The 24,416-nt window shown below is 45.0% G+C and overlaps 1 protein-coding gene across 1 annotated transcript in view; it reads left to right on the top strand.

Annotated features, from left to right (window-relative positions):
• Positions 1-24,416, top strand: part of LOC109917622 (acetyl-coenzyme A synthetase 2-like, mitochondrial) — a 72,363-nt gene that overhangs the window by 22,670 nt on the left and 25,277 nt on the right. The window contains exons 6-7 of the mRNA XM_048600031.1: positions 10,338-10,485; positions 21,368-21,505. Of these exons, the coding sequence (XP_048455988.1) occupies positions 10,338-10,485; positions 21,368-21,505 (286 nt within the window). The remainder of the gene's footprint in view (positions 1-10,337; positions 10,486-21,367; positions 21,506-24,416) is intronic.

Raw genomic sequence — 24,416 nt, forward strand, 5'->3', positions numbered from 1 at the left:
GGAATGGGAGTGGGGTGTGGGATGGAATGGGAGTGGGGTGTGGGATGCAGGGTGAGTGGGAAGGTTTCTGCGATTATCTGTAAAACAGGAAAGTTCAATTAACAAATCTGCGAACATATGGTCTCAATCATGTGAAGTACAAGAAAAGAGATAGGGGTGGGGACACAGAGAGTTGCTTTTGTGAGTAGTTATCTAACAGCCAAAACATAAATTCTGGACATTTTCCTGCATTCTTTCCTGATTTATGGACCCAAGGCTATTGAGGCGATGAAGATAGTTCTGAATAGCCTGACATTCCTAAGTGCAGACTTCTTACTTCCTCTATCTCCCTGCTCTTGGAGCTCTGCTGTCTGCTCCTCTTGCCTTCTTGTCTCTCTGCCATCTCTCTGTTCTTTGCACTTTCTCTCACTCCCTCTCTACTCCATCTCTCTCTGATCTCTTAGTCGTTTCCTCACTCTTCCTCTCTGCTGTTTGATCTCACAGTTTCTCTTTGTGCTGTCTCTGTTGTCTCCGTCTCTCTGTCTCTGCTTTCTTTCTGTTCCTTCTCTACTTTCCCTCTCTGTCGATTTGTCTGTCTGGTCTGTTAATCCTCTCACATCCTTCCTCTGGTCTGTCTCTCTCTCTGCCACACTGTTCTCTCTTCCCGTGTGCTCTTAGTCAGTCTCCTTCTCCCTCACACTTTCTGCTTCTCCCCCTCTGTCCTGTCTCTGTGCTCCCCCTCTCCTCTGTCTCTCTCTGTCCTCCCTCTGCTCTCTGTTTTCTCTGCTCCGGCTCCTTCTCTGCTCTGAAGCTGCAAAATCCAAGCACTGGCTATCTGGGACCTCTGCCATGTATTGGCTTGGAGCGAGGGGTGGGGTTGGCAGAGACTGAGGAAAATTCTTGAATTTATCATTTTCAGTAACTGCATCAAATGCAGGACATCTCTGCGTTTAGAATTGTGAATTTCAGGGAAAAGAGTGGCTGTCGGCCTTTTGCGTGCTCAGCTGTTTATTTTAGCTGTGCAATGGATTGCATTGAGAGGGGATCCTGGACTAAAGAACATGTCCATCTTGACAGTGTTCTGATCTCATCAGTTGCTGAGTACAAATGAGCAATCACAGAGCTGGTGTGGAAGGTTTCTTATAGTCATTCACAGGATGTGAGCATCACTGGCTCGGCCAGCATTTATTGCTTATTCTCAACAGGACAACCGAGAGACAACCAAATTGCTGTGGGTCTGGAGTCACATTGAATCTGGCCCATGTAAGGATGGCACATTTTCCATTCCTAAAGGACATGTTTTTTTAAAAGCAGCCATTAAGCGGGGTTACGTTTCCATTAGGCTGGCGTTTTATTCCATGTTTTCATTGCATTCAAATATCACCATCTGCCATGGTAGGATTTGAACCCATGTCCCCAGGACATTAGCTGGGGTCTGGGTTCCTAATCTAGTGCCATTAGCGTTACAACATAATTCCACTCCTACCTTATACTATCATCCATATGCCTATCTAATAGCCACTTAAATGCCCCTAATGAGGCCGACTCCACTACCCTCTCTGGCAATGTATTTCACGCCCCGACCACTCTCTGAGTAAAGAACCTACCTCTGACGTCTCCCCTATATCTACCTCCACTCGCTTTAAAACTATGCCCCCTCATAATAGCTACCTCCACCCTAGGAAAAAGTCTCTGGCTGTCCGCTCTATCTATACCTCTGATCATTTTGTACACTTCTATCAAGTCACCTCTCATCCTTCGTCATTCTAAAGAGAAAAGTCCTAGCTCTCTCAACCTTTCTTCGTAAGACCTTCCCTCCATTCCAGGCAACATCCTGGTAAGTCTCCTCTGCACCCTTTCCAACGCTTCCACATCTTTCTTGTAATGAGGCGACCAGAACTGGACATGATACTCCAGATGTGGCCGAACCAGGGTTTTGTATAGAAATGTTCAGATTATCTGCTTTAGTGAAGTGGAATGAAGGAGAAATATTATTCAGGAGTTGAGGAAGTACTGTGGGATCCTTTATGCTGGAGACACAGTTTAAAGATAGGGGGTAGGCCAAATAGGACAGAAATGAGAAGAAATCTCTACACCTCGAGATTGGTGAGCCTGTCGGATTATCTGCCACACAGAGTAGTTGACGTCAAAACATTGAATGTTTTCAAGAAGGAGTTAGATATCGTTCTTAGGGCTAATGGGATCAAAGGGTATGGGGAGAAAGTGGGAACAGGGGACTGAGTGGATGATCAGCTGTGATTGCAGGGCAGAGTCGAAGGGCTGAATAACCTACTCCTGTTTTTCTGAATTTTTACAACATCGATAAAGGCCCTTTGGCCCATCATGTCTGCACTGGTCATCAAGCATCTACCTATGCCATTCCCATTTGGCCTGAAACCTTGTATGCTATTTCAACTGGTGGAATTTAAGTTTATATTTATTTAAAAAAGATCTGAAATTGAAAACTAGTCTCAGTAATCGTGACCATAAATCGATCCATCCATGATGATCGTCTGGTTCATGAATTTTTTTTGTAGGGAAGGAAATCCTTACCCAGTCTGTTCACCACCTCCCTCCCCCCATGAGTCTCCAGACCTACAGCAGAATGGAGTTGGCTCTTCATACCCTCTGTAGTGACCCATTCAGTTCAAATGCGTTTGGAAACAGGCAACAAATAGCAGCCTTGCCAGCGATGCCCCATAACTCATGAGAAAAATATCCAAAAAACAGACAAATGTCCTTCATTTGATGCCACATCCAAAAGGCTACATCTCCAACAGTGCACTTTTCGCTCGCAGATAGACAGATCATGTCAGCTTACATTTTGTCCTTAATTCTCCTGGCAGTGGGACTTGAGCTCACTATTTTCTGCTTTGTAAAGGAGAATGCTGGGTCAATGCTGATGCACTTTCTAGAGTTAATTAGTAACAGAGCTGCAAAAAATGATTGAGGTTCAGCTTCTTTACTGGAACAGCAGTGATTGGAAGGTTATTTAAAAATAGGAGAAATTGCCTGAACTAACAGCCAGAATTTTGTCAGTGCTTCATTGCTTTTAAGCCCCCATCTGTTTATTTTATGAAAGCGAAGCATTATGGATGCCAGAAATCAGAGATAAAAACATAGTGCTAGAGAAACTCAACAGCTCTGGCAGCATCAGTCAGAAGAGAAAGAGAGTTAGTGTTTTTAGTCTGTTATAACTCTACAGAATGCTTTCAGGTTTCAAGCAGGCTGTGTACTTTTGTTTCTGCATTGGTGGCCTTCCTGGTTTAATGCCTCCGTGTCAATATGCCTGGTAGAGTCATCGTAGAATTACTTCATATTTTTAGGATAAGATGATGTTGAAATTCTTAGTTAGATTAAAGGCGACCACCTCCCAAGTCATTTGACATTGTTAATAATTCATGAGGTGTTTGCATGTGTATGGTAATTCGATCAAAAGGAATGAATTCCCTGGAGTTTGACCCAATTAATTCTTCAGTTTGCTGCAATAAAATGTGGATGTTTAACATTTACTCTGACCAAAGTGCAGTGAACGCCTGAAGTTTAGGAATTGTCCGGATAAACCCACAAATCATAGAGATCATGGGAAACGATAAAAGTTAGAATCCCTACAGTGTGGAAGCAGGTCATTTGGCCCATCGAGTCCACACTGACCCTCCAAAGAGCATCCCACCCAGACCCACTGCCCTGTCCCATCTTCGTAACCCTGCATTTACCAGGTCTAATCCACCTAGCCTGCACATGCTTAGACACTATGGGCAATTTAGAAAGTGGGTCAACCTGCAGCATGTGATATAACACTCCCCATGTGCCTGGATGGATGCAGCTTCAACAACACTTGAGAAGTTCAAAGACCTTTCAAGAAGATTAAATTCAGCAACTAATTGAGTAATAATTATTTAATTCCTTTCCATAAAACAAAACCATTGAGGAAAAATTGGCACATCTGTCCTCTGTAAGTAAATACAGGTCAGGAACCCTGGGGACCAACTGGCTTTTCGCTGAAGAATACTTTTGGTTTTTGGGTCCATTATAGTCTGTTTGAACCCTTTGGCAAAAAATTTCATTTTTAGGTCCATTAAGGTATGTTCAGGTTATGTGAAATCTTTTCCCAAAGGGTACAAACTCAACACATCTACAGGTCCATTTGGGTCCATCTCTGAAAAGACCTTCCGTTTTTAGGTCATTTCAGAGATGGACCCAAGTAGACAGCTATGGGCAAGTTCAGGTAAGGACAGCAGATTTCCCGACCTCAAGGACATTAATGACCCAGAGGTTTGCAACAATCCACCGTTCTCATATGGTTACAAGTAAGTTACATAATCATAAGCCGTCTGGCCCATCGAGTCCACACTGACCCTCCAAACGGCATCCCAACCAGAACTACTCCCAAATCCTTTGTCCTTGTGTGTTGTGTGGTATGCAGCAGATGAAAGATTACCCACCAACAGTTGTGTATTTTGGGCCCTAATGAGCTGTCATTTACTTTGCTGCTGCAGTCAGTGTTGACCAGTGCAATCTAATGACTTAACATTTGTGATCATGTTAATTGCACAATTACTTGGTAAGACAGAGTAAGGTGATGGCCAAATGGTATTGTCACTGGACTATTAATCCAGAGACCCAGCTGGGAACCTGGGCTCAAATCCCACCACAGTAGATGGTGGAATTTGAATTCAATAAATATCTGGAATTAAGAATCTAATGGTGACTGTGAATCCATTGCTGATTGTGGGGGAAAAAACCATCTGGTTCACTAATGCCCTTTAGGGGAAGGAAACTGCCATCCTTACCTGGTTTGGCCTACATGTGACTCCAGATCCACAGCAATGTGGTTGACTCTTAATTGCCCTTTTGGGCAATTAGGGATGGGCACTAAACGGTGCCAGGCCAGCGATGTCCCTCATTTAATGAATGAATAAAAAAAAAGTACTGATTGCTGGCAGGAAAAATGCAGACCTTTTCCGAAAATTGGAACTCATAATCCAATATCCACTCCCTCATAACCATGAAACGGCTCTTACTGATGTGAGAATTCACCTCCACTATGACCAGTGATGGAAGCAAAATTTCCTCCATATCCTTCTTGACCTGTCAGAACCTTGGGCTCCACCAGCAATCTCCGTTGTCTACCAGCTGGATAGCACTGCTGTCAGTTGTGTCAAATCAGTCATTCAATGGCTTTTCTGATGAAGGGTCTAGGCCCGAAACGTCAGCCTCTCTGCTCCTATGATGTTGCTTGGCCTGCTGTGTTCATCCAGCCCTGCACCTTGTTGTCTCGGATTCAATGGGAGGTGATGGCCTAGGGGTATTATCTCTAGATTATTAACCTGGGAACCTGAGTTCAAATCCTGGCACAGCAGATGGTGAAATTTGAGTTCAAATTTTTAAAATCTGGCTTTAAGAAAAAAAATCTAACGTTCTTTAGGAAAGGAAAACTGCCATCGTTACCTGATCTGGCCTACATGTCATAATGTTGAGGTGCCGATGTTGGACTAGGGTGGACAAAGCCAGATGCCACATGACACCGGGGTGTAGTCCAACAGGTTTATTTGAAGTTGGAGCACTCAGAAAGCTCATGATTTCAAACAAACCTGTTGGACTATAACCTGATATCGTGTGACTTCTGACTTTGGCCTCCACGTGACTCCAGACCCACAGCAATGTGGATGAATCTTAACTGCCTTCTGGGCAATAAGATGGTCAATAAATGTTGGCCTAGCCAGTGATGGACAGATTTTGTGAATAAATTGTTTTTAAAAAGTCATAGCCAGCCATAACCTGAAAATATTGTCACTTCCTGTTCCGGCATCGTTATTTCTAATTGAGGATCTATACTTGGCTCGTTCCTGTTTCTTATCTACTCCTGAGGAACGTCACCTAAAAATATCAGTTTGACAGTGTATGATGATGACAGTCTGCTCTATTTCACCATCATTTCTCCACAGTTTCTCTGAATTATCAGACTATTTGCCTAGCATTAATTACTGGATGTGTAGACATTTGCTTCAGTTTAATACCAGGAAGAGTATAGCCATTGTTTTTGACCCTGCCTTTCCCTCCCATAACTCCAGCTCTCTCCCTGGCAACTGTCATGAACAGACTGTACAGTCTCTTGGTATCATACCTCTTGATGAATGTCTGACTGCACACTTGTACCATCACCAAGATTGATGTTTTTCCACATCCATCACTTTATCCAATATAGCCCCTACCCAAGTTCATCTGCTGCTGAAAATCTTATCCATCTCTTCCTCGAATCTAAACTTGACTGTACAAACACTATCCTGGACAGCCTCCCACAATCTATCCTTGTGGTGATCCAAACCTCAGTAGCTCACCATTTGTCCATCTCCACTGTGCTCAACGACCTACATCAGCCCCCGGTCAAATGACATTTCTATTTCAAAATCTCCACCATTGTTTCCATGGCCCCATCTCTCAATCATCTGCTCCCATCACAAAGCTCCCCGAAATCTTAGCGCTCACTTAATTGGCGTCCTGGACTTTAATTTCCTCACCAATTGCTGGTGGTGCTTCTCTTGCAGAGGACCCGAGCTTTGGAATTCCCTCCCTAATCCTCTTTGCTTTCCCACCTCTCCATTTAGACACTCCTGAGAATCTTCCACTTTGGCCAAGTCAGTGGTCACCAGTTCTGATATCACTTCATCCTATGAAGCATTTATGTTAAAGATTTGTCTGAAAGTACAAATTCAGGAGGTTCTCAATGCTGCTTGATGCAATGCTGCAATGTCAGGAGTTGAGTGGCTGAGTGAGGCAGGGAGCTATAAATCAATTAATTACTTTAATGTTACATTGCAAAAGGAGTCAAGAAGTTGAAGCTTTTCTTTCTTGCACTCAACAGAACTAGGACAGAAGTCTTTTTCATATCTGTTTCTTCCATATTGGTTCATGATTGCAAAATATAAAGCTTCACTTCTTATCGGTAATTAAATAATTTGAAGATAGCTAAATAAATCTGCCTGACACAATAAAGATGGCAAAATGGGTATTGAGTCACGGGTGTGGCATATGGGAGCTCCTGGATACCCTATCTGTAGCTTGAGGAGTCTCAGCTCAGTCATTGAGCTGTGACATTGTGACACATCAGGGAGTGGGAAAGTTACCTGGCCACTTTGTTCCAGAAGGCAGTCACACCCCTTATGTTGGTATAATTTGATTTGGTCTGTGATCAGGGACTGCAAGGTGTGACTGCGCGTCAAGAATGTAAGGAGAATGAGAACGTGGGAGCGGAGGAACTTTAGACCTTGCAATTGTCCAACAAATTTGAGGTTCCTGCAGTTTGTGTGGACAACAGTAGTGAATGAACTGACTGACCGTTACATCATGGTACAAGGAGCAAAGCAAGTGGAAGAGCTAAAAGAAATATAGTGATAGGAGGGGACAGTATAACAAGGGGGATAGACAACTTTCTACCAACCGAGAACAAGACTCCAGAGAGCTATGTTGCCTGTCAAGTGCCAGGGTTCCAGTTTTCTCCACAGGACTGGAGAGGAACCTGCCATGGGAGGGGGAGGACTCTGGAGTCATGGTCTGTGTAGGGACCAACGACATAGTTAGGACAAGCAAAAAGGTTCTGTTTGGATAGTATGACAGAACTAGGCACTAAATCGCAGAGCAGACCTCAAATGTAATAATCTTTCGGATTGTTACCTGAGTCATGTGCAAATTGGCATCGGGTAAATCAGAGTAAAGAGATGAATGTTGGCTCTAAGGCTGGTGTGAGAGAAGTGGATTCCAGTTTATTGGGCACTGGCAGCAGGACTGGAGAAAGTGATGTAGCACTATTGGGACGTCTACACAAAAACCTTGCTGAGACTGGTTTCCTACTGAGCCATATAATCGTGGAAGTAGAGATGGCTTTAAATAAAACAGAGGGAAGAAGAAGTCATATTGGGGAAGTGTGAGTAAATTACAGGTCAATGTATAATCAAGGTAGCAAAAATGGTAAAGATGATCAACATAAGAACATAGGCCATTCAGCAATTCGAGCCTACTCCACCATTCAATATGATCATGGCTGATCAAACACTTCAATCACCCCATTCCTATAACCCTATACATCACTGATAATCAGAAATCTATCGATCTACCTTAAGCATCTCTCTACCTTAACCATACTCCAAACATACTCTACCTTAAACATTGATTGCACAATGTTCAGCAACATTTGTGACTCCTCAGGTACTGAAGCAGTCTGTGTTCAAATGAAACAAGATCTGGACAATATCCAGGCTTGTGCTGACAAGGGGCAAGTAACATTCGTGCCACACAAATGTCAGGCTATGATCATCACCTACAAGAGACAATCTAACCATCACCCCTTCACACTCAATGGTGTTACCATCACTGAATCCCCACTATCAACATCCTGAGGATTATCATTGACCAGAAACTCAACTGGACACACCACATTAACACAGTGGCTATAAGAGTAGGCCAGAGGCTAGGAAATACTGTGGCGAGTAATTCACCTCTTGACTACCCAAAGCCTGTCCACCATCTACAAGGCACAAGTCAGGAGTGAGATGGAATACTCCCCACTTGCCTGGATGAGTGCAGCCCCAACAACACTCAAGAAGCTTGACACCATCCAGGACAAAGCAGCACTTTGATTGGCACTACATCCACAAGCACTCACTCCCTCTACCTCCGACGCTCAGTAGAGGCAGTGTGTATTATCTACAAGATGCCCTGCAGAAATTCACCAAAGATCCTCAGACAGCACCTTCCCAACCCACGGCCACTTCCATCTAGAAGGACAAGGGCAGCAGACATATGGGAACACCACCACCTCCAAGTTCCCCTCCAAGCCACTCACCATCCTGACTTGGAAATATATCACCGTTCCTTCACTGTCACTGGGTCAAAATCCTGGAATTCCCTCCCTAATAGCATTGTGGGTCACCCCACAGCAGGTGAACTGCAGTGGTTCAAGAAGACAGCTCACCATCACCTTCTCAAGGGCAACTAAGGATGGGCAAGAAATGCTGGCCAGCCAGCGACTGAAGTAAAACAAACACAAAGACTGAGCTTTTGCAGCCCTCTGGGATAGAGGTTTTCCAAAGTTCACAATCCTCTGAGAAAAGAAAACATACACCTAATCTCAGTCATAAATGGCATCCACCTTATTTTTAAATTGTGCACTTTGGTTCCAGACTCCCCAACTGGGAAATCACAGCACAACCTGGAGGGGCAACATCTCAGAGATAGCAAGAACTGCAGAAGCTGGAGTCAGAGTCAATACAATGTGGAGCTGGAGGGACACAGCAGGTCAGGCAGCATCAGAGAAGCAGGAAAGTTGATGTTTTGGGTTTACACCCTTCATCAGGACTTCCTGAATGGTGTAAACCTGAAATGTCGACTTTCCTGCTCCTCTGATGCTGCCTGACCTGCTGTGTTCCTCCAGGGCAACATCTCATCTTCAGACTAGGCACTTTTCAACCTTCTGAGCTCAATTTTGAGTTCGACACTTTCAGATTGTGAACACACTCCCATTCCTTCCCTTTCTTTTAGCTTTACTTGTTACATTGCCACCATGTCCTCTCTCCCCTCCCCCCACCGCAGTGGGACTGTCTGTTCTTTCCAGTTTCGCAGTTGGACACACCATTGTTCTGCCATTCTCACATTCTGATCACTTCATCTGAACTATCAACATCCTTTCTCCCCCCAGCACTCCACCAGCCCCTCCCTATAGCATAAATGCTGCTCCCTCCAAATTTCACATCAGCTCTGATGAAGAGCCATCTCAGCACGAAACGTTAGCTTGTTGTCTCTCCATGGATGCTGCCTGACCTGCTGAGATCTCCATTTTTTGTTGTTTTCAGAACAGATTCCAGCATCTGCATTAATTTGCTCAATCACCTCACCTGTATCGATCCTGTTCATCCGATTAAGTATATTTATGTTTCAATGAGATCACCTCATCACTCTTATAATGTCGAGGCCAGTTTGCTCAATCTGTCTTCATAGAACCAGTCCCTCTATCCCAGGGACAGGACTGGTAAAAGCTCATTGCAGACCCTTTATGGTAATGATATCTTTCCTGAGATAACAAGGCCAAAACTGCACATACAGTTTCACTTGGCATCACAAAGTAGGTGAAGGTAATTTGGAGTATTTCCAAGGTCCTAGTTAAAAGAGTGATTGCAAACGACACCCATCAGTTTCTCAAAAGCGTTAACATTTAAAGAAATTTCGTGGACTAATTAACTGGTTCAGAGCCAAAACCAAACAAAAAAGTCTTGACTGGAAGATTGTGGTCGATTTTCAGTACATCTGCGATGTAATTATCTGCAATTGTAATGTGACTTTGGTTGGTTTTCCCTTCTCTCCAGTATGTTTTCGATTACCACGATGGTGATGTGTTTGGCTGTGTTGCGGATGTTGGTTGGATCACTGGGCACAGCTACGTGGTGTATGGACCTCTGTGCAATGGAGGAACCACCGTGCTGTTTGAGAGCACTCCAGTCTACCCGAACCCAGGTAACACCAGTGGAGGCTCAGTCATGGTGATAACACCCTCACGTGTACACATCTTGCAGACAGACATGCAGACAGAGCTCTCAAAGAATATAGAGGAAGCAGGAAAGAACTTAAACAAGGAGTTAGGAGGTCTAGAGGGGGCCATGAAATGACCTTGGCAAACAGGATTAAATAAAAGCCCAAGAATTTTTTATATGTATACAAAGTGCAAGACGATAGCCAGGGAACAGGTAGATCTACTCAAGGACAAAGGAGGGAACTTATGCATGGAACGGGAGGATGTGGGTGAGGTCCTTAATGAATCTCTTTGCATCGGTATTCACAAAGGTGAAGGACATGGTACATGGTGAGTCTAGAGAGGGGTATGTTGCTAAACTAGGGCATGTCAATGTAAAGAAAGGAGGAGATGTTGGGTGTTTTGAAAAGCATTAAGGTAGATAAGTCCCCAAGACCTGATAGGATCTATCCCAGAATACTGAGGGAGATAAGGGAGGAAATTGCTGGGGCCTTGTATGAAAGTTTTGAGTCTTTTTAGTCACAGGAGAGGTCCCAGAAGACTAGAGAAATGTTGTTCCTTTGTCTAGGAAGGGAAACAGGGATAATCTGGGAAATTGAAGGCTGGTGACCCTTACGTCAGTGGTAGGGAAATTATTAGAGAAGATTCTTAGGGTCAGAATTTGCTTACATTTGGGAAAATGTGGAATTTTTAGCGACAGGCAGCACGGCTTTGTGCGGGAGAGTCCGTGTCTCACAAATGTGAATGAGTTTTTTGAGGAAGTGACAAAAATGATTGACGAGGGCAGGCTGGTAGATGTTGTCCAAATGGACTTTAGCAAAGCCTTTGACAAGACCCCTCATGGCAGGCTGAAACAGAAGTCACATGGGATCTGCAGTGAGATGGTAAGATGGAAACAAAACTGGCTTGGTCAAAGAAGACAGAGAGTAGCAGTGGAAGGGTATTTTTCTGACCAGTGGTGTTTTGCAGGGATCAGTGCTGGGACCTGTGTTGTTTGTAATATATGTATGTAACATATATGATTTGAAGCAGAATGTAGGTGGTCTGATTAGCAAGCTTGTGGACTTCCCAAAGATTGGGGAGCTAAGGATAGTGATGAAGATTTCCAGAGGATACAGCAGGATGTAGATAGGCTGGAGACTTGGGTGGACAATCCAGACGAATGTGAGGTGATGCATTTTGGAAGGTCTAATGCAGGAGGGAAGCATACAGTAAATGGCAGGACCCTTCGAAGCATTAACACACAGAGGGATCTGGGTGTACAGACCCACAGTCCCTGGGAAGTGACAACACAAGTGGATAAGGTGATCAAGAAGGCAAAAAGCATGCTTACCTTCATTGGTCTGGGCATAGAGTATAAAAATTGGCAAGTCATGTTATTGCTGTATCGAACTTTAATTTGGCCACATTTGGAATATTGTGTACCACTCTGGTCATCACGCTACCAGAAGGATGTGAAGGCTTTGAACAGAGTTCAGATATGGTTTACTAGGATGGTGCCAGGTTTGGAAAGGATTAGCTACGAGGAGAGATTGGACAAACTTGGTTTGTTTTCACTTGAATGTTGAAGGATGAGGAGTGACCTGATAGAAGTTTACAAAATTTGGAGAGGCATGGATAGGGTAGAAATGTCAATTACTAGGGAACTTAAGCTTAAGATAAAAGTGGGTAAGTTCAAAGGCGATGTGAGAGGCAGTTTTTTACACAGAGGATGGTAAGTGCCTGGAATGTGCTGCCTCCTTAAAACGTGTGATCTAATCTGATCTGATATCTTTTTACGAGACTTGCTGTCACGTTTCGTTTTATAACGTGCCTGTGAAGCACTTTAGGATGTTTCATTACTTCAAAGGTGCTATATAAATAGAGGTTATCGTTTGAAGTCCTTTCATGAAGCCTTCACAGCATCTACAGCTTTTACAAACTTTACAAACTTTATGCTGAACCTTTTGGATGCTAGGACAGCGTTCGTTGTCCCTACACACACTTCCCCAGTGTTAAACATGAGCAGTCGGAGATGATGCAGATGGACGTACAACTGTACAGGGTGGCTTGGGGCAATCTTTCTGCCTCCTGAATTAGAACATAACAAGCAGCTGATAAGTAAGCATTACAACCAGTCAATGTGAGCCTTGAACTGATGGCTGCTGACTCACACCAGGGCAGATTCTGTGTGAATTCTTCGCAACTGATAAAGGCAGAGATAAGATGCTTGTGCTGGATATAGAACTCAAATGGTTACTGCCTGATAAGGTTAGGGAGGGTCATTTGAAACCTGCAGAATACATTTCATACTGGGGAATGTGTAGCTGCAATTGACAAATCAGAGGGAACATTTGTAAAATGATATGAACAGATCAGATGAGGGAGAGGTAGAGTATTGCTTGACAGAAATTGGGTAAGAGGTAACTGGAGAGAGTGGAACCTGTGAGGTTCCCCTGTTTGGACTTACAGTTTGTGCTTGGGAATCGTGAGGTTTTTCAGAATATTGGGCTGAATCTTACTTTTTAATGCCCAAGTGTCAATTTCACTGAGTTTTTGGAGGGGTTTTTCTCCATGGGGCCCAGTGAGATTCCTCACTGCATCTTACCAAGTTCATTAACTGCAACCCTCCAGTTCCTGTCGTGCAACTCTTGCTCCATTCTAGCTGCACCTAACCATGTGCTGTTCCCGGAACAACTCATCACTCACCAGGTGCCTGCCAAAAGACCACAGTCCCGGGTGCATGTCCCATACTGAAAAGGCTGCTGTGGGCACAGATGATCCTGGGGCAGCACAGTGGCTCAGTGGTTAGCACTGTTGCCTCACAGTGTCAGGGACCCGGGTTCAATCCCACCCTTGGGCGACTGTCTGTGTGTAGTTTGCACGTTCTCTCCGTGTCCTCGTGGGTTTCCTCCTATTTGCTCCCACAGTCTAAAGGTGAGCAGGTTAGGTGGATTGCCTGTGCTAAATTGCCCGTAGCATCCAGGGATGTGTAAGTTAGGTGGGTTAGACATGGGGAATGCTAGGTTACATGGGGATGCGTCTGGGTGGGATGCCCTTTGGAGGAGCAGTGTGGCCTATTTCCACACTGTAGGGATTCTATTGTAAAGCTGCTCAGTGAGGGATGTTTATTCAAAAGCTATCAGAGAAAGGGGAAACAGTGCCAATGATTCTCTGATATGAAGTCCTGGTAGTGCAGAGGTGTCGTCTTCCTGGAGGAGGCCACCTCACCAGACCCTGGCAGGTTGCTCCATCCTGCCTGGGATAGTTTGGTCTCCATGTGCCACAGGAGTGGCCAGCCATGCCACAAGAATGTGACTGTTCTCTCTGCTACCTCACACTCACTCTACGTCTGTTGCTGCACTACCACCCACCATGCTCTGCCATTTTCACCGTTACCTTCCCTCACATGGGCAGTGAATCAAACGGAGAAATAAACCCATCTGACCCAGCAGTGACTCTGCGCAAGTATCCCAGTACATCAGAGTTTGTTCTAAGAAAAATTAACAAACAGCGGACCTTGGAGAGACCTGTGTGGGAGATCTCACAGCTGGGGAGCAGCTAAGTAGCTTTTTTCATGCAGAGGGTGGAGTGTGTACGGAATGAGCTGGTAGAGGCTGGTACAACTACAGCATTTAAAAGCGATAACACAGTGTGGAGCTGGAGGAACACAGCAGGCCAGGCAGCATCAGAGGAGCAGGAAAGCTGACGTTTTGGGTCGGGACCCATCTTCAGAAATTTCTGACTCCAGCATCTGCAGTTCTTACTATCTCTACAACATTTAAAAGGCATCTAGATGGGTATATGAATAGGAAGCATTTAGAGGGATATGGGCCAAATGCTGGCAAACGGAACTAGATTTATCTAAGATATCTATTCAGCATGGATGAGTTGGACCGACGGGTCTGTTTCCATGCTGCACATCTCTATGATTCTGTGACTATTTGACTTGTTCCCTCCCAGCCTTCCAGACCACTCAGTCTAACCCAATCCCTATTGCTGCCTACTCATTTGCTCAGAACACCTCCCCACCTTCCTCCTACCTGCACCAGCACCAATAACTGGCCTAAGGGAGTCCAAAACTAGAGGGCATGGGTTTAAGGTGAGAGGAGGAAGATTTAAAAGGGACCGTGAGGGGCAACCATTACATACAGAAGATGGTGCATGTATGGAATGATCTGCCAGAGGAAGCGGTAGAGGTGGCTACAATTACAACATTTAAAAGACTTTTGGACAGTTACATAAATAGGAAAGGTGTCCAACTGCAGGCTAGTGTGACTTGTTCAGTTTACTACGCTTGGTTGACATGGACGAGTTGGACCGAAGGGTCTGTTTCTGTGATGTATGACTCTATCTCACTCAATCCTTTGCTTTCTCTTATTCCAGAAGACAGGCCACAATAGGGCAGAAAGGGCTTGGGTGGGTGGAGGGGGTGCCCCACATCAGTCCCCTCAACCCTCCACCCCCACCCCCAAAGAGGAGAGAATCCTGGCCTTCACAAGAGAAGTCCTACAATGGTCATCCCTGTCCCACTAAATACCACTCTTCATTCCACTCGACTCTCACAGTAACCTCATTCTCAAGTTTTATTCATTGCACGCCATTTCTAACCACTGGCTGTGACACCTTCTCTCCCTTATATCTTGCAAGTACCAGCGGGATGTCCACGGCCCCAGCAGAGAAACAGCCTGCTGCCCAGAAACCTTCTGAGGACATTGAATACTGAGGGCTTTGAGGAAGCATTGGCAAGGTAGCCTCCTGCAGTAACCCCATCTCCCTGCCCCTCCTCCTCCCCCAAATATTGGTACCTTGGTGCAAACGTCAGACTTTGAGAGTGTGGGAACACAATCTAGTGAGCACCTCAGAGTGACAGGCTGGCTGAGGAAGACATGCCCCAGGTCGCTACCACTCGGAGGACTACCAGAGACCAGGCACCTGCTCAACCCCTGGCAGGAGTGGGCCCTGTCCTGTCAGCAATCAGGGACTTTATCTACATGTACAGGGAGGGAGAGGGAGCCCAATAGGATGCCCTATTAATGGAAATGGAGGCTGCAAGGGGAGAGTTAAGGCTGGTAAAGTCATGAGGCTTGAGTGACCAAGTGGCCTTTCTTATCCTGGCATTTTCCTATTTTCTCCCACTGTGATGTTGACACCAGCTTAAGTTTGAGGCTGAAACATGGCCAGGCCTTAGGCCATGTATATCTTTATTTTATGTATTCCTCTGGCATTGACAAATCAGTGAAGCACTGAGCTGATTACTTCAGATAACTGCTTATGGATTTGGAAATGACACATGATAGTCTTTAAGCTGCTGTTGAAGTCTCCATGAACTGCTTCCAGGGTGAAAGATCTAAAAGTGTTGCATGAGTAATACTGTGTATCAGGTTCTGGAAGCTCTCTGCACTATTGCTGACTGGAAGGCAGATTTGTTGCTTCCATTCTCTGGTAGGGATCTAGACTCGGTTGTGCGTGGTTGAGGAAAACTACTTGGCAGTCTAACTATATCACTGTTGGCCTGGAGTCATGTGAAGTATAAAGGTAAAGCTACCATGGTCTTACCAGACTGTTCTCTCATTAGTGAGAGAGACAACTGGTGGTGGTTTAACCTGAGGGTCACCACACCTGAGGTGAAGGGAGAGATTGAGAAGGAGAATCCTTCAGGGTAATCTCAGCTGGTACAGGAATTGACCCCTCTTTGCTGGTATCACTTTGCATTGCAAACCAGTTAACCAACTAATTGAGCTAAACCAACCCCCTTCCAGGTGGTCTAACGATAGGCATGAAATCATAGTTGACTGTTGTCAAAACTCTCCTGTCCTTTTGGGATGGAAATCTTCACCCAGTCTGGCCTACACATGACTCCAGGCCCACAGCAATGTGGTTGACTTGAAACCGGCCTCTGAAACTGGCCTAGCAAGCCTAAGGGCAAGGGCAGTTAGGGACGGGCAACAAATGCTGGCCTTGTCTATGACACCTCCATCCCATGAAAGGGTAAAGGAAAAGTGAGGGAGCCAGATAAATGCAGAGCTATCCAGTTGTGTGACAATGGTGAGGCAGGAGAGGAAAATGCTGTGGTCAACCACATTCAAGACAGTAAGGAGGGAAAATCTGCCTTTGTCACCGTGGCGTTGGATCTTTTAATAGTGTAAGAGGATGGCACACTGTATGGAAGGCAGGGTGCCTCAATGGGCAACACGGTGGCTCAGAGGTTAGCACTGCTACCTCACAGAGCCAGGGACCTGGGTTCGATTCCACCCCAGGGTGACTGTCTGTGTGGAGTTTGCACATTCTCCCCATGTCTGTGTGGGTTTCCTCTGGGTGCTCTGGTTTCCTCCCTCAGTCCAAAGATGTGTGGGCTAGGTGGATTGGCTGTGCTAAATTGCCCATAGTGTCCTGAGATGTGTAGTTGGGATGGGCTTGGGTGGGATGCTCTGAGGGTCAGTGTGGACTTGTTGGGCCGAAGGGCCTGTTTCCACACTGTAGGGACTCTATGATTACATGGTAGGGTGGAAATCTGATTGGAAGCATTCAAACATGGACTTTCAGGAATGATGGGCACACATTCAGGAGGTGACGACATATTTGAGCACTTTGGAGAGGAAACGGAGCGTGAAGGTGGGATGGATGCTTACACTGAAGGTGCAGCTAAGGATTAGCGATTTTTGGAGAAGTCGGGGGAGACTCGAGAGAGAACCCTTAACAATATCAGCTAATACGAAGACCAGAAGGGGAAGCCTGTTGGTCAGAATTCTCATGGAATAGCATTGAGGAAGATTAGAAGAGTTTTGTGGACAATATAAGCTCAGGGAGGTCATGCCAGGAGATAAGAGGGAAACTAGAGATTAATAGTAGGGTAGGGGGAGTCTTTGGAGATAATTTAATGCAGCTACCTGAGGAAGAGAAGTGTGTGGCTGGGTCAGCTGATTGGATGGTCTTGATGCTGATGATTCAGAGGTCTGTGAGCTGCTTGCACTTATCATTCTGTCTGGCGATGCCAGAGGAGAGGGGTTTGCATTAGAGAAAAGAAGCTGGTGAGCAGATGGGAAAGCAGTTAGTTATGTTTTACACGGCCCATTTAGATCTGGCAGTGAATGGCTAAACCAATTGTCCACCATATCCTTTCTATTCCTTGGATTTGGAGGAGAGGAGATGACGGCCCTACTGTCTGGGATAAATAGCCGAGATGAGAGATAGAGAGGAACGGCTTAGTGGAGACTGTGAGGTTGAGTCAAGGGTGCAGTTCAACTGCGCAGTGGCTACAGAATTGTTGAGGTGAATGGAGGGTCAATTCTCTTGATGGCCCAAAGTTAGGTCCTATACTACTCAATCACTCTTTTCACCAGTTATCATAAGCATTGATGTAAGAGAGGAATTGATGGCAGTCTTGTGAGTTCAACCATCACAAAGTAATGAATGTAGGACTGGAATGGTTGAGAAACCTAGTTCATATCAGGCATACAGGAGCTGCTGCAGCTATGTCTCAACACTCCATTAACTCAGTGTTATTAACAGAGGTGCACGGACTGGCAATTTTCTTTTGACAGATTTGCTCTCCATCTTTAGGGAAGGATGTAACTGTGTTGGAGGTAGTTCCAGACTAATACCTGGAATGGGAGGGGGGCCAGTTGCCTTATGAGGAAAGGTTGGAGAGGCTGGGCTTGTATCCTCTGGACTTCAGAAGAGTTAGAGACATGAAACTCCTGAGGGGTCATGACAGGGTGGATATGGAGAGGATGTTTTCCCCTTCTGGAAGAATCTAGGACTAGGCCATTACAGTTTAAAAGAAAATGGCCATCCATTTAAGGCAGAGATGAGAAATATTTTTTCTCAGAGGGTCAAGACCCAATTTTCCTCAAAAGGGAGTGGAACCAGAGTATTTCGATATTATTAAGGCAGACTATTGACCAAAAAGGGGTGAAAGATTATTGGCAGTAGGTGGGACTATGGAGTAGTCAGATTAGCCATGATCTTATAGAATAGGGGAGCAGGCTTGAGGTGTAGAGTGGCCTACCCATGCTCTGAATTGATATGTCTCTATTTGTTCGGCTCACTCTCCAGAATGTTGAAACAGATCATTTTCCTTTATGTAAATATTTCCCGCTGTAGGTTCCGACTTGAGTGAGGAAACACCTCAGTTCCAGGTGAACGACAAAACTATTTTTACTGGGTACAGAGGGTGAGTGTCAGTGATTCCATCCAACCCGATGAAGAATGGAGTCAGTGATTCTGAAGTCAGAGAGTGTGACCACAGAATGAGGAGTTATTTCTTAAATCAGGAGGAAGCTGCAGGGAAGTGGTTTGTGTTCCAATCACTCTCTTGCTTATTAATGAAACAAAATTCAGCTGCTCTAAGGTGGACCCAGAACCATAAGATTATGTACATTGTAGTCATTGATTAACACAATTATAAGTTTGTTTATTGACTTTTGCCTCTGTACCTTTCTGGGGTCTAGGAATGACCTCTGGTGCTCTCACTTAGTTATCATTCTGTTCACTCTTTCAACACATGCTAACACCTCAGTCAAAACAACATGGAGGAATGTTAGATTTCTCCAGGGCAGTCAGGGCATCAAATATTGGCCTATCCCTAGATGCCCAAATCCCATGAACAGTTATTTTTCTAAAATGAATCAATTTGGGAGTTAATCAGCGAATTACCTCAGTATTGTTCACAACATTGATCACGAGAATGATAAGGTATAGATTTTTGGGAAAGAAAACCAGCTCTTTGTTAGAAACTGTCTCAGAGGTTTTCCATTCTGCTTCACCTGGTAACTGCTAGGGTCAGAGATAGTAAGAACTGCCAATGCTGGATTCAGAGATAACACAGTGTGGAGCTGGAGGAACACAGCAGGCCAGGCAGCATCAGAGGAGCAGGAAAGCTGACGTTTCAGGTCGGGGCCCTTCTTCAGAAATGGGCTGCGAGGGTCATCCTGTTCTTGGGTGACGTGTGTTTTCAGTCCTGGTCGATAAAAGTGTGTGGGCTCAATGTCACTTTCCACTGCACTTTTAGCTCCTTGTTTGACAAAGTGTAATTCATCAGGTTACAACTAATTTTTGTGAACCATGAATTACTGTTTCCCTTTACGTCCTGAAGAGTAGATCCAAAGAATCTCCTAATCTTGAAGAGATGCTTTGGGGGTCTGGGTCTGGAGCTCAAAGCTAATTGACATTAGATGTGATGGAGTTGTTTCCCCTTGTGGGAAAATCTAGCACCAGAGGGGGTCATCTCAGAAGAAGGGGCCACCCATTTACGACAGAGATGAGGAGGAATTTCTTCCCCCAGCAAGTTGTGAATCTGAGGAATTCTTTACTACAGAGAGCAGTTGAGTTTGGATCATTAAGTACACTCAAGATTGAGATAGATTGTTAATCAGTATGGGAATCAAAGGTTTTGGGACAAAGACAAGAAAGCAGGGTTGTGGATTAAAAACCGAAAGAACTGCGGATGCTGTGAATCAGGAACAAAAACGAAGTTGCTGGAAAAGCTCAGCAGGTCTGGCAGCATCTGTGAAGGATAAAACAGAGTTAACGTTTCGGGTCTGGCGACCCTTCCTCAGAACAGAGGGTTGTGGATCATCAGGTCAGCCATGATGTCATTGAATGGCAGAGCAGACTCGATGGGCCAAATGGCCTACTCTTGCTCCTGTGTCTTGCTCAGCAGGCATTAAAAATCCCACTCCACCCAATCCCGTGGATCACCCACATGGTGTGTCGAGTTAAAATTACCCCCTGTTTGTCAGTGAGTGAGTGGACATTTTGGGGAATGAGGAGACAGTGGGTGCAATTGGTATCAATTTATCCACATTCCATGGATTTGTTTCAGGAAACAAGTTAGAGATTAAAACAGAAATTGTTGGGAAAGCTCAGCAGCTCTGGCAACATCTGTGGGGAGAAATCAGAGTTAATGTTTTGAAAGGTTAACTCCGATTTCTCTCCCTCGATGCTGCCAGACCTGCTGAGCTTTTCCAGCAATTTCTACTTTTAGTTCTCATTTACAACATCAGCAGTTCTTTCGGGTTTTATTTGACTAGTTAGAGATGTGGTCCATGATTAATTCAGAACACGTGCATAGCTTAGCATTACTTAGATGGAATAGCTATGGCTCCCAAATCCCCCCCATCAGTGCGTGCTGTGTCTGGTTCAAATTGATAGAGATGAAATGCTACAATAATTCAATGCTTCATGATAGTTTCATGTGAACAGCAGGATGCTGAGAGGTGAACTAGGTTGATTTTGGTCTTTTCTGATTTAGCAGTCCCTATAGTCTGTTGCTGGCTGGGGCTCAGTTACTATTATGTGGGTCAGTGCTCGAGGGAGTCAGTCTTCTGCTGTTTGGTGCATTTGCTCCAAATGCAGCCAGCAGTTACTAGCTGCGTACTCTTACCCTCATCTCTCTGTCTGTGTGCTAAAATCTTCAAACTGGCCCTGCACTGCGCTTGTCAGGTGGGTCACTGATCCGCAACAACAACAACATTCAAATAGCACCTTTAACATAATAAAAGTTCCAGGACACTTCACAGGAGCAAAAGTAAAATGAAAGAACACATCCACCAGAATGTTTTTGACTCACTCCCTGTGCCGTGTGGAATCAGTTGTCTTTGTCATGGGGCAGCTGTAGAGAGTCCAGCCTTTTAGCTGTGTCATTCTTTGGTCTCAGTACATACTCTAGAACAGTAACCAATAGCAACTTGCATTTCTGCAGTGCTTTCAATGTTGAAAAATATTCCCAAAGTCCAGCGCAACCTAGTAAAGATATCCATCCAGTAGTTTGGGAATTCAGTTTGGCGGTGATCCTCCTGTAGTTGAATAGCCTGAAAAGCACTCAGTGTCAAGGCATGTGAATGAAGGACGGTTCTTTTGCTCTCCACCTGGTCCCCTGTGTAGGTCGTTACTGGGAGACAGTTGAAAGATTAAAGATCAACCAGTTCTATGGGGCGCCCACTGCAATTCGACTCCTGCTGAAGTATGGAGATAGCTGGGTGAAGTCACATGACCGGTCTTCTCTGAAAACGCTGGGCACAGGTCAGTACTGAACATGTGGTGTGTGAGAGAAGGGTGTGCCTCGTCATTGGACCCTGGGCTGGCTAGTGCCACCCTGCTCTGAAAAGAGGCCGTGATACCAGCACATGCCATGTTCAGCTAATCTCGCACAGAGCTCATCGGCAGCCCTGTCACTCGATACATGTGAAAATGGACAAAAAAATCATTCAATGTGGCAGGAGGTAATGGCTGTCTCCTGTACTCTGACTAGAACTATTGACCCAGTATGACAGTGAGTTCAGGCACTGAGGGCTTTAGCACCTGTGTTCCTGTAACCTGGCCTCTAGGAAGCCGATCCCCACTTCAGAGAATCGTGCAACATAGAAGGAGGCCACTTGGCCCACTTTACCTGTGCTAAATTATTGAAAGCATTCCAGATCAGTCCCCGTTCCCTGCACATTCCCTGTGATCTTACAGATTTTTCTTCCATTTCAAGTGTTTATGCAGCTCTCATTCAAAAGTTGCTATCGAATCGAAAAGCCTTTCAGGCAGTGCCACATCATAACAACTCACTGTATGAAACAGTCATCACTCTTCACTGCAAGGGTGGTAATCTTTGGAATTGTCTACCTTAGAGTGCTGTGGGAACTCAGTCATTGAGTATGTTCAAGATGGAGATTGATAAATCGCTATTTCCTAATGACATCAAAGAGATATGCCGATAGTGTGGGACAAAGGTGTTGAGGTGGATATCAGCCATTGGTGGAGCAGGCACAGTGGGCTGAATGGTCTAATCCTGCTCCTGTGCTCCTATATTCTATCCTCCCTTAGCTTCTTTGACAATAACTTTAAATCTTTGCACTCTAGTGGGACTGCCTGACAATGGAAAGAGTTTCTAATTTTTTTACTTAATCAAAACTGCCCTCATAGAGTCGTGGAGATGTACAGCAAACAGATCCTTCAGTCCAACTTGTCCATGCTGACCAGATATCCTAAATAAATTTAGTCCCATTTGCCAGCATTTGGCCCATATCCCTCTAAACCCTTCCTATTCATATACCCATCCAGATGCCTTTTAAATGTTGTAATTGTACCAGCCTCCACCACTTCCTCTGGCAGCTCATTCCATACATATACCATCCTCTGCCTGAAAAAGTTGCCCCTTGAGTCCCTTTTAAATCTTTCCCCCCTCACCTTAAATCTATCCCCCTCAGGTTTTGGATTTCCCTATCCTGGGGAAAAGACCTTGGCCAATCCATATACCTGATGATTTTATAAATCTCTACAAGGTCACCCCTCAGGCGCTGATGGTCCAGGCAAAATAGTCCCAGTCTATTCAGCCTCCCCTTATAGCTTAAGCCCTGCAATCCCAGCAATACCCTTGTAAATCTTTTCTGATCCTTCTCAAGCTGAATATCGTCTTTCCTATAGCAGGGAGACTAGAATTGAACACAGTATTCTAAAAGTGGCCTAATTAATATCCTGTACAGTCGCAAATGGCATCCAAACTCCAATACTCAATGCACTGACCAATGAAGGCAAGCGTTCCAAATGCCTTCTACACCACCCCATCTACCTGAGACTCCAATTTCAAGGAATTATGCACCTGTACCCCTAGATCTTGTTTAGCAACACTCCCCAGAGCCCTACCATTAAGTGTATAAGTCCTGCCCTGACTTGCCTTTCCAAAATGCAACACCTCACATTTATCTAAATTAAACTTCATCTGCCACTCCTCGGCCCATTGGCCCATCTGATCAAGGTCCTGTTGTACTCTGAGGTCACCTTCTTTGCTGTTCACTACACCACCAATTTTGGTGTCATCTGCAAACTTACTACCAATATCTCTGAAATTTACATCCAAAATGTGCATATTTGATGTAAAGCAGTGGACCAAGCAATTATCCATATGGCACACCGCTGGTCACAGGCCTCCAGTCTGAACAACAACTCTCTACCAGCATCCTCTGTCTTCTACCTTCAAGTCAGTTTTGTATCCAATTGGCTAGCTCCTCCGGATTCCATGTGATCTAACCTTGCTAACATGCAGAACCTTGTCGAACACTTTGCTGAAGCCCATATAGACAATGTCTACTGCTCTTTTTCCTTGTCACTTCTTCAAAAAACTCAATCAAGTTGGTGAGACATGATTTCCAACGGACAAGGCCATGTTGACTATCCCTAATCAGTCCCTGCCTTTCCAAATGCATGTAAATTCTGCCCCTCAGAATCCCCTCCAACAACTTACCCAATACTGACGTCAGGCTCAGTGGTCTATAGTTCCCTGGTTTTTCCTTACCAGAACAATGGCACCACTTTAGGCACCCTCAAGCCTTCCGGCACCTCACTGCTGGCTGTTGATGATACAGATATTTCAGTAAGGTGTCCAGCAATCTCTTCGCTAGCTTCCCACAAAGTTCTGGCAAATACCTGATCAGGTCCCGGGGATTTAGCTACCTTTGTGTATTTTAAGACCTCCAGCACCTCCTCCTCTGTAACATAGACACTTTTCAAGCCATCACAATTTATTTCCCCACGTTCCCTAGCTCCCATGTTCTTCCCCGCAGTAAATACTGACACAAAATATTCGGTTAGTATCTCCCCCATCTCCTGTGGTTCCACACATAGATGGCCTCATTGATCATAATTTGGACACAGTGATTACGTCTCACCTTAACGATCTCTGCTTTATGAAGGCAAACTCCAGTTTCTAACATCTCATTAGACAACTGAAGTCTTTTCACCCCTAGTTGCAAACTAATAAGTCTCTTTCAGAACTCCTTCAAAATCTTGTCATCCCTTCTAAAGTCTGAAGGCCAGAACAGGGAACAGTATTCCGGCTGAGGCCTAACCAGTATTCCATATTAGAGATAACAAGGTGTAGAGCTGGATGAACACAGCAGGCCAAGCAGCATCAAAGGAGCAGGAAAGCTGATGTTTCGGGCCTAGACCC

This window comes from Rhincodon typus, chromosome 8, assembly GCF_021869965.1.
Source record: "Rhincodon typus isolate 14 chromosome 8, sRhiTyp1.1, whole genome shotgun sequence".
In the NCBI taxonomy this organism is placed as follows: domain Eukaryota; kingdom Metazoa; phylum Chordata; class Chondrichthyes; order Orectolobiformes; family Rhincodontidae; genus Rhincodon; species Rhincodon typus.